The sequence below is a fragment of the Brassica oleracea genome, chromosome C9 (genome assembly GCF_000695525.1).
Source record: "Brassica oleracea var. oleracea cultivar TO1000 chromosome C9, BOL, whole genome shotgun sequence".
Taxonomy (NCBI): domain Eukaryota; kingdom Viridiplantae; phylum Streptophyta; class Magnoliopsida; order Brassicales; family Brassicaceae; genus Brassica; species Brassica oleracea.
In genome coordinates this window covers 7849510-7860937 of record NC_027756.1, presented here as the reverse complement: position 1 = coordinate 7860937, position 11428 = coordinate 7849510, and the positions used below count along the sequence as shown (strand labels likewise).

The 11428-nt window shown below is 35.0% G+C and overlaps 1 protein-coding gene and 1 pseudogene across 1 annotated transcript; one reads left to right on the top strand and one right to left on the bottom strand.

Moving 5' to 3' along the window:
- The first annotated feature begins 1031 nt into the window (after positions 1 to 1031).
- Positions 1032 to 4263, top strand: LOC106319216 (MLO-like protein 8). The gene is made up of 15 exons (XM_013757479.1): positions 1032 to 1250; positions 1351 to 1408; positions 1533 to 1750; positions 1846 to 1962; positions 2039 to 2099; positions 2176 to 2264; positions 2374 to 2448; positions 2531 to 2619; positions 2700 to 2749; positions 2824 to 2864; positions 2947 to 3120; positions 3213 to 3248; positions 3340 to 3407; positions 3480 to 3540; positions 3620 to 4263. The coding sequence occupies exons 1-15, from the start codon at positions 1032 to 1034 to the stop codon at positions 4067 to 4069; spliced, it is 1806 nt and encodes a 601-aa protein (XP_013612933.1). The 3' UTR covers positions 4070 to 4263.
- Positions 4264 to 6842: 2579 nt separating this feature from the next.
- LOC106313220 lies at positions 6843 to 9137 on the bottom strand (annotated as a pseudogene).
- Positions 9138 to 11428: the final 2291 nt, after the last annotated feature.

The window sequence follows — 11428 nt, the reverse complement described above, 5'->3', positions numbered from 1 at the left end:
TCTTAACTATAACCTAAACTTTAACATTAACTATAACCTAAACTTTAACATTATCAACTTGCTATGAGAAAATTACGGATGTGGCTCTAAAATATCCTTACTATCCAAGAAATATTTTGAGAATCTAATGTTACTAAATTTAATTAAATATTCTAGTATGAAAATGCTATTGAGTTTTTCTTACGTGTACGAACCAATAGTATTTTATTATTTCATATTCAATATATTTAAAAAAACCAAAATAATAAGAATTTGCAAGTTATATTATGTTTTTAAAATAAGAAAGTAAAATAAAAAGTAGTAATAGTTGCAAAAAAATACGTCAGCAAAACACTAAACCCTAAATCTTAAACACTAAACCCTTGGATAAACCATAAACTATATGGTGTATACAAAGGTTTAGAATTTAAGATTAATGGTTTAGTGTTTTTAAGATTTAGTGTTTATAGTTTAGGATTTAAGATTTATCCAGAATTTATGGTTTACCCAAAAATTTATGATTTAATATTTAGGGTTTAATTTTTAGGGCTTAACATTTACCTTTTAGGGTTTAGTGCTCTCGCTTACGGCATTAAAAGCGCAGGTTGATCAATCAGGTTGATCAATCAAAGCCATGTTTCACTGCTTTCAAAAAGAAAAAAAAAAAAAAACTCCACGCGCTTTAAAACTCACTCACTGTCTCCTGTCGTCTTCGTTCCTCTGCCTAAAACCCATAAATGATATTATTAAAGAAAGCTATCTCTCTCTCTCTCTCTCTCTCTCACAAATTACACAAAACTTGCGGAGATCTGTAATCTCCGGTCACAGATTTCGTTTCTGGCGTCCTCCATTGATTTGGGTTTTCCAAAAAAAAAATAACAAAGTTCTAGACTTCATTCAACCGCGTGAAACTACAAAACGGCAAATGTGAACTCGAAGACACAGCTCATCAAGTCATCATCACTCTTTGTCAGCTTCTTGTTTTGTTTAAGTAGCGAAGCAGGTACAACAACTAACACAGTTTGGTCGGGAGAAAGACAGAACTGTTAGTTATGTTGGGAATCAACGGCTCTTTGCTTGGGAGGATGATCTGTTTCTGTCTCTGGTGGTTCTTTGCTTCCACGGTGGTGGTGGTTGTTACGGCGTCGGATGAGAAGACAGTGGTGCAGAGAGAGCTTAATCAGACGCCCACTTGGGCTGTTGCTGGTGTCTGCACCTTCTTCATCGTTGTCTCCGTTGTTCTTGAAAAGCTGATTCACAAAGTTGGAACGGTCAGATTCTTTTTCTTTCGATTTATGTGAATTAATAGGGCTTCATAGTGTTTCGATTTAATATCTTTGTATTTGAAGCCAACTTTTGTTCTTGATTCAGGTTCTATGGGACCGTCACAAGAAAGCTCTTCTCGATGCCTTGGAGAAGATCAAATCAGGTGAAAATTCGCAATATATATATATTTTTTTAATTACTTTGTCTTTTTTTTTCAGTTGATTGTTTTAGATATTTTCTTGGTTAGGTTTAATCTGAATCTCACCTCCATTTCTTGATTGTTGCAGAGCTGATGGTGCTTGGATTCATCTCATTGCTTCTTACATTCGGATCAAGCTACATTTTGAAGATTTGTATCCCTTCGCATGTTGCTCACACCATGCTCCCATGCCCTGCTCCTGCTCCCCTTGAAAAGGAGGAAGATGATAGAGGAGAAGGCCATAGGAAGCTCTTGTGGTTTGAGCACAGGCTCCTATCAGAAACATCTTCCACAAAGTGCAAAGAGGTGAGAGTTATTTCACTGTTGTTCAAGAGGCTGTGAAAATGAAACAATGGCGTGTAGCTGAGAATATCTTGTTATGTTTTTAATGATGGTGCCAGGGTTATGAGCAGCTTATCTCCAGCGAGGCGCTTCATCAGTTGCATATACTCATATTCTTCTTAGCTATTTTTCATGTTGTTTACAGCTTCTTGACCATGATGCTTGGGAGGTTAAAGGTACTTAATAGTTTGGCATCTCAGTTTATTTTTCTATCAATATTTGGTTTTGTTCATAGAATGTGTGTATTTTCAGATTCGAGGATGGAAACACTGGGAGAAAGAGACATCATCCCATCACTACGAGTTTTCTACAGGTATGTTTGGTTTGGCTTTTGAAGCTTTCTTTGCCTGAGTTCTGGTCGTGACTTTGAAGTGTGTGTGTGTTTGCAGATACTTCTAGATTTAGGCTCACACACGAAACGTCTTTCGTGAGAGAGCACACTAGCTTCTGGACTAGGATTCCATTCTTCTTCTATGTAGTAAGAAACTATCAACCTCTTCTTCTTACTCAGCTTATATAGATAATGTTAAGTTGGAAACTCTTCTTGGTCAAAATTCTCACTTTCTGCAACTTCAATGCGTTTTCAGGAATGTTTTTTCAGACAATTTTTCAGATCTGTCGGAAGAACAGACTACTTGACATTGAGAAATGGATTCATAGCTGTGAGTCTCCTCCAGTTTAGGCTTCTTTAGTCAGATATTTTGTAATGTTTCTTGCTGAGTTTTATGTTGTTGGTTTGTGCAGGTTCATCTTGCTCCAGGGAGTCAGTTCAACTTCCAGAAGTATATTAAAAGATCCTTGGAGGATGATTTCAAGTTGGTCGTCGGAGTCAGGTAACTTCTCTTACAACACTTGAGCTAAGTAGATTATGTTTACCTTCTTGCAACACTAACACGGTTGCCTCTTGTCGCAGCCCTGTCCTGTGGGCATCTTTTGTCCTTTTCCTACTCCTAAATGTTGAAGGTCAGACTCTTGAGTGTATGATAGATACATCACTGAGTGGACTGTGTTTTTAATCTCTTTGATTGGCGTTTCAGGCTTCAAGATCTTGTACATCGGATCTGCACTGCCGGTTATCGTAAGATATTTTTTCTTAATTAAAATAAAAAACTTCTTGATTACACAGTTTTTTGATAAAACTTTGTGTTTTTTTTTTTCAGATAATCTTAGCTGTAGGGACAAAGCTTCAAGCCATCATGACAAGGATGGCTCTTGGGATCACGGATAAACACGCAGTGGTTCAAGGAATGCCACTTGTACAAGGCAACGATGAGTACTTCTGGTTCCGTCGTCCCCAGTTGATTCTCCATCTCATCCATTTCGCCTTGTTTCAGGTACGTTTTAGAAACTGTGTATAAAGACGCAACACAACCATCACCATTTCTCTCTGAATGTTTTTTTTTTTTTTTCTTTTTATCTTTTGCAGAACGCGTTTCAGATCACATACTTCTTCTGGATATGGGTAACAACAACTTAAAAGACTTTTCTTCCCTTTCTTTAATGACTTCCTTTGTTTGTAACAAGAATGACTAATCCTTCTGTTTATCCATCAGTATTCCTTTGGGAAAAACTCTTGCTACCATCCTGACTTCAAGATCGCCCTTGTAAAAGTAGCCATAGCGTAAGAATCTAACTAAACTCAGTGTCTTGTGATCGCAACAAACACACGGATCTTGATTCTTTTGTGTTGCAGTCTTGGAGTCTTATGCCTTTGCAGCTACATCACACTCCCTCTTTACGCACTCGTTACTCAGGTAACTTCCCTTTGTTCATAGCATTAAAATATAGCATTTCTATTTTAGAACTTTGAACTTAAAAGTATGTGTCATTTAGATGGGTTCACGGATGAAGAAATCTGTATTCGACGAACAAACATCAAAGGCGCTCAAGAAATGGAGAATGGCCGTGAAGAAGAAGAAAGGCGGGAAAGCTAGCATCACCACCAAGAGACTAGGTGGAGACGGAAGCGTGAGCCCTACGGCATCAACGGTTAGGTCTTCTCTGTCCATAAGGTCATTGCAGCGCTACAAAACCACAGGGCATTCGATGAGATACGAAGGACTTGACCCTGAAACATCGGATCTCGACACAGACAACGAAGCTTTGACTCCGCCAATGTCTCCAGCCATGCCAGCGGCTCAAGGTATTGAGCTTGCGGTGAAGGTTGAGCAAGATAAACTAGAGACCAAGACTGGTGAGACTAGCCGTGACGGTGAAAATCATTCCAAGGAGTTCTCCTTTGTCAAGCCTGCACCGCGTAAAGAACCATCGCAAGACCGGTGAGACTAGCCGTGTGACGATGATAGTGTTTCCCATATAGTTCTAGTTTGCCAAGCCTCTCTTGAGTTTAGAGCAATTGCAGTAAAGAGTGGTTTACTGAGGATATTTATTTATCTAAATGCTTTTGTAAATCAATGCCGTGGTGACGAAGTAAAGTATTGACGACCATATTTATTAAGTAAGGTTTTTGTGTTTGCTATTGCGATTGTTCCCGTCCAGAATCTGATATAAGAGTTATGGTTTAAGAACATGAAGGGCGAGTTAAATAGTCAGAAAAGTTTTTTTAGTATTGTTTATACAAATTTTACTAGTAATATATTGGTTACATAATAATAAAGTCAATGTGCAATTTTGTATTAATAAATTATTGTAATAAAAGTCGTAAGAAACTATTCTAATAAAATTTAAAATTTATTATAGTTAAATGTTTATAATAACATTAATTAACATTGTTGTGCACGTATGTGCGGATATAAATTATAAAAGATTATATATGGAATACATACTTATGATTGTTGTTGAAATGGAAACAATATAAATATATATAGTATACTATGTATAAGTAATGATGAGAAACTAAATTCAATATTGTTTGTCAATTACATATAGCAATTCTTATACTTAGACAAATAGGTTGTTGATCTATTATATTAAAACTGAAGTACAAAACATTACTTGCCTAATTTTAAGTGATTTTTTACATATTCATTTCTTTTAACTAATTTAAACCGTTTAATTTATTGTCTTTTCCAAATAATCTGAATTCATTTATTACAGAGTACACAATAGAAGTAGTTAAGAAGCCGGTTTGAATTTTTATTACGAATGAAACCATTTCATTCAAATTTGTGAAATTATTATGGTTAATACGAAAAATAAATGATGTCAAATTATTATAGTAAATACAATTAATGAAGTAGTCAAGAAGAGTGAAAAATGAAGATGTAATAAAACAATTTAAAATAGGTAAGTTATGGTTTATACTTTGTAATAAATACTGCTTAATTAATTAGAAAAAACAGTAAATGAAGTGGTTAGGATTAGTTAAAAATGAATAAAAATCTGTAAAAAACCACTTAAAAATAGGCAAATGTTATTTTGTACTTCAATTTTAATAGAATAGATTAATACTATAGCTAAAATCATAAACAAGATGTTTAAAATTACTATTGTTCCCTTTTTCATGAAAGAGAAAGTCTTTCTTTAGGAAATACTGATGTAAAAAATGGAAACGGTCAGAAACATATTTTATTAGGGGGTCATTCGAAGAAAATTGCTATATTTAGTGAATAAATTATAAATTTTACTGGGGTCAGCTGACCCCCTATAGTGTTAATGGATCCGCCCCTGGCACCGACTCTCGTAACTGGGACGGTGGTGTAAGTGTAACGTGCGATACCAAGTTGGACAAGGTGGTCGGTTTAGATCTTTGTTTCGGATGTCTATGGCCGGTTTGCCCAATTCTAATCTTTTTAGACTGAAACATAACACAATTCTGAACCGTTTTTACAACAACTTTAATCTTTCTACAATATTAAACATGGGCAGCTTGTACTTGAAAGATGTATGGCACGTGCTATATCTTAAGTAAACTATTTCTTATATAAATACATACATATGGAAGTTATCAGATTTCATATTTTAGAAAATTTAATAGTGTAATATGAAGCTTAAGTTTGAGATTGTGAATTGTCATTGTTGTTTTTTCAATTTTTTTCTAACACATTTTCTTAACGTTTGATTATTTTTTCACTAGATGAATTCTAATTTTCCATTTTTACTACCTAAAAAACAATATTTTCACTTTTTAATATTATATTTCCCAAAATAAATTATATTTTGCTTATTTTTACTTATCTTTTACTTATTTTTACTTTTTACTTAATTTAGTCTTGAAACTGATAATTATTAAAATTTTCGTTGTTAAAATGAAAGATTGAATGTTAATAAAATTATTAATAGGATCCATTTGACAAAAAAGTAAATTAAAATACACAAAAGAGTTGATTAGAAGTTAATAAAAGAAAGTATAGTAAATATGATGTTTTGGTATCCAAATAAAATGAGATTAGTATTTATCTATATGTCTATAATTTTGGTATAACTTTTATTTTTTGAAAAATATTTTACTACAAAATAATTGAAATTGATAATTTGGAGGAAATAAAAATGGCAGCCTTGAACCCATTTCAGTTCTTTCAACCTGTTGAAAACAGCCAACTTAATGTAATCCATATGTGTTTTTAATAAAATTCAACAGCTTCATTAAAATGCTGGAAATTCAACATTCTCATTGCTAATTGTCTACAGATTTAACCAAAAATTAAATATAATGTATAATATAAAATTGTTTCAAAATTTGAGTATTTATTTACTTGTTGTATAATACTTTGATATTTTCTGTCCACAGACACATGATAATTGAATATTTTAAGGTATTTATTTGAAAACTTTTCGACCTTTTCTATTTTTTGAGTATTTATTGGTAAAGTATTAATAGAGTATCTATCAATTGAATTATTTTTAGTTTTCACCCACGGCTGGCTATGAATAAAAACTTGTCAATAAAATGAAATAGATGACAAATACTGTATGTTGCAGTGACAAAAAAAAAAAAAGATGACAAATATTTTGCTCAATAATTTGCTCGGCCATTTATGTTCTCCTCAGTAAACTTTTTAACAGGTTAAAACAGAGAAAAAAAAAAAAAAGCAGAGCCTGTGGAAACGTGTTTTGATTCGGATATCCCAGTACATGTTTTGGTACACATTAAAAGAAGAAGAAACAAGCATTGAATTACAATTCAATTCAGCATTCAAAAAGAAGAAAGTTACAACAGGAGAAGCAAGCCCTTCAAAAAGAAAGAAAGTTACAACAAGAGAAACAAGAATACAAACAATTTGACATTACGAAATTGAATTACATTTTCCTCAGGATCCAGTCAGGTATGAACAAATACAAAGAATACAATTGGGATCTTTGATTGGACTTTCAGGAGTTGTAAGAATGAAATCGAAGTCAGATTTTGTTCAAGAGTGGCTCCGTGTTCTCTAGTTGGTGGACTTGCAGAGGAAGCAGATTCTGACGACCCAACTCTTATTCTGCTTAGTTCTTTGACATTTGGTGTTTCTTGCCTCCACTAGATCATTCATGTACTGAACCACAGCCTGAGAGGATGAAGCCAAACAATAATACAATCAATCATCCATACAAGACAGGACAAACACTAAACAGAGATATGTAATAACCTGAGCCCCCTTTTGGATTATATCCCTTGGAAGCTCTTCAAGTGGGTTCTGCTGTGTGCGAAGAACACACAGCTGTGAAAGCGCTTTAAAAGAGTAAGGAAGGTAACGGATCTGGTTATTGCTCATATCCAGCTCTTCCAGCTTCTCAAGGTTGCCTATCAACCCCGGGAGTGATCTCAGGTTGGCAAAATTGTTCCCAATGTTCAGCTTAACAAGCGTTGTAGCGTAACACAAGCTCGTTGAAACTCACATCAAGCTCTTTGAGGTTAGCCATGGAGGACATTGTCGTAGGTAACTGCCGGATGTTATTGTAACGGACGGTCAAAATCTCCAAGGTAGCTATCTTCCCAACAGCTTCCGGAAGAGCTTTAAGCCTGTTGTAATCTGCACGGAGCTCTTTCAAGGAAGAACAATCCGAGATACTATGCGGGATCTCTTCGATATTGTTTGTTTCAACGTCGAGCTTCTCGAGGCTCACGAGAGAGCCGATGGTTTCAGGGAGAACAGAGAGGCTATTAGAGCTCAAATCAAACTCCTCGAGACTGATCAATCTACTCAGAGACGATGGTAGAGACGTCAACTGGTTTCCACTAAGGTTCAGGTTGACCAAGTTCATCAAATCTCCTATAGACTCAGGGAGCTGACCGATTCTATTCGAATGCAAATCGAGCCACGTCAAAGACAAAAGCCCTCCTATGGTCGGTGGTAGCGCCATGATGCAATTCTCAGACAGATCCAACCTAACTAGACTCGATAACTTGCCTAGAGAATCAGGAAGCCACTCGAGATAATCTATCAGCTTGTGCTGCAGGTTCAGCTCCTGAGTAGCTTTCTTGGCCGACACTTCAATCAAAGTTGCAAGCTTTATGAGACTCAGCTTCTCCCCATCATGGCCTACACATAATCATTCCACTTCAATTATTAAACTGATCACATGTAAACACTTAAGCTCAGATTCTATCTCAAAAAGACATTTAAGGTTTCTCACCACTGAGATTCTTAGCCTGAAGTGTTGAATCCAAAACCTGAGGCTTGCGAGGAGCTAAGAAACCGTCACTATAGAGCGAAGATTTGACCTTGTTAACAAACGTATCGTCGCGCGTGAACATCTCCTTGGACTTGACAGGAGTCTGATCAGAAGAATACAAACTCGCCGGAGAAACAACCGGCGCTAGCGGAGGCCGAGACGGATTTGTATCGGAGGAAGGCGGAGAAGCAACGCAACGAGAAGCTCTCTGAATCAATTCGTCGAACACGACGTGTGCAGATTCGAGATCGAGCACTTTCGTAGCTTCCCTCTTCTGCTCTTTACTCTGGAAACGAACGAGACCTCTCCTCATCTCCTGGAGCACGTCGAAAAGCTCCTGAGGAACGCCGGAGCTTTTTATCTGCCTATCGACAGCGTCCAAGCGGCTCTGATCGTCGTTTTCGACGTTCTGTATGAGAGAAGTCGCGGCTTCGACGTCGTCGATGTCTGGTCTAGGCGGTAAAGATCTGTGGATGCTCATGATCTCTTCCACCACCTGATTCATCGAATCCAAATGTTTATCCATCATCACCAATGAAGAAGATGATTTCACAACGGTTCCTGTATAGGCTCAAACAATGATGACAGCTGTTTTCTCTTTCGTCTTCTCATTCTTCGTTTCTTCTTCTCTCGACCTGCAAATTAATAATTTAAAAGATATTAGTAATCTTAAAGATTTGACGTGAACTGTAATTAATATATTAAAATGATCGTGTAACATATGAAGAAATAATATTATGAGGAATTTGAAATTTTAATAATGTCTCTCAATCAGTTATCTATAGACTCGGCGTCTGTCACTGCGTCACGTTCTTTCCACTTTCTCCGATTCTTATGGATATTCTTCTTGTTTTTTAATTTTTTTCTTGGGAAAATTGTTTTTTTCAGATAAAAAAAAACGATAACTATATCCTTTTAGACTAAATTCTTATTTGCTATCTAACCATATTTTGAAATTAAATTAAGTATATGATATTAATTTTGACATTATTAACAAACTAACATTTAGTTCACATTTTCTCCGGTTATACCTTCGCTAGTAACAAGTATCCAGTCATAGAGAGATAGATGACGTCGACTGTGATCTATGTGGCCCAAAAAGAAATGAGTTGATGGTAACTTATGAAAGAGAGGAGAACCACATCACTTAAATATTTATCCGCATACAGAATTATTGTGCGCAGTAAATGTGTAACTAAAATAGAATTCCTTTCGATATATCTTGTATTCCATTCCAATTTATAACATAAATGTATAGAAGTTTAATTTTCATTCTACATGAGCAATATAAAATAAAATCATGACATGTACTTTAACAAAATAGCCACGGTAAACTTACGACTAAATAACCTAACACGAAGTATAAACTAACAACTATCAACTAATCACTAAATTATATACGAAATATAAACCCTAATCCAGTGTCAACCCCATTTTCCATAAATTAAACCCAAATTTCGAAGTGCTAGTAAGATACATTACCGTTCTACATAAAACATATATAATAGAAAATGTGAAAATGTAATTACAATCTAAAGATATTTCAACATATTTCTCAAATGTTTATATGGCTATGCCTTCATGGAAGGTAGTAATGTTTGCCCCAATGTCAACCACAATCATACATAAATTAAACCCTATCAACTATTCACTAAACCCTACGCTGGAATGTAAATCCTAATCCAATGTTAACCCCAATCTTTCACAAACTAACCCCTAGCCACTAATCACTAAACCTTACATGGAAATATAACCTCTTATCCAATATCAATCCCAATCTTTCATAAACTAAATCCTTTCGAAATGTAAGTAACATGCATTTCCATTCTACATGATCATATAGAATAGAAAATGTAATAAACGATATAGCACATTACATATATATTGTTCAAATTTTGAGGTGCCTATGATTACAACTTACAAGGAAGAAGGTAATCACTAAACCCTATGCGGAAATATAACCCTAATCCCATTTCAATCTTAATTTACTAAACCCTACATAGAAGTATATACACTAACCCAATGTCAACCCCAATCTTTCATAAACTAAACCTTAGCCACTTATCTCTAAGCCCTACATGAAAATATAAACCCTAATCGAATGTTAACCCCCATCTTCCATAAACTAAATCCAAATCTGAAATGCCAATAAAATCTATTTTCATTCTACATTAGCATATATAATAGAAAATGTGACAAAATAAATAGCATAATACATATTGCTTACATTTTGAAGTGTTTATGATTGCATAGAAGGAGGTAATGCTTACACCAAATTCAAATTGACCGTAGCGAAATAAATGAAGATTGAGGGCATTAGAGAAAAGAGGTGGAACAGACAACATCATATGGATATCATTCCATTCAACATCACATTGTATTATGTTTTATTTGATGTCATAATAATGTTATATGGCAAATATGTGTTATAGAAGCGTATATTGCCATGTCGAGCTGAGTAATTGTGTTAACTATTTGAAGATAGTGTACATACTATACGCAGTTAGTGAAACACTATTTACGCATATGAAATGTGATTTCATTCTTCCAATGTAAGCAATGAAAAGGAAGAAGATACATAGAGTTGGAGTCACTACATAAAACATTACTACAACACGGAGTTTGTTTAGATGGTAGTATCTAAAAACAAGAAGCAAAGCTAGAACATAAAAACAATGCTTAGAAACCATAAACCTATGTCTACACGTCATGGGTGAGTGCTCCGGCTTGACACAGTGCCAGTGTTTTAATCAAGTAGTTCTCCGCAACTACACAAGTGAAAGCCACACACTTCAATTCCATCCCAACGGCGTGCATTTATAACATAATAAGTGCCACTACAGCGGAGCAACCTATACAAAGCCAAAGTCGTTTAGTTCTATAAAAACATTTATTCTAAGCCAAATGTTTTTGTCTTGGAATCACAAAGAGAATATGACATGAGCGAACTACAGTCGATTGAAATTCAATTTCGTGATCTATATCTTCAATTTTTGGAAATTGCAAAAGTTCTTCTATTAAACCCTGATCAATAAACCGATAAAACCCTTCACAAGATAAGCATTTCTATTTATATGGAATAGTAAA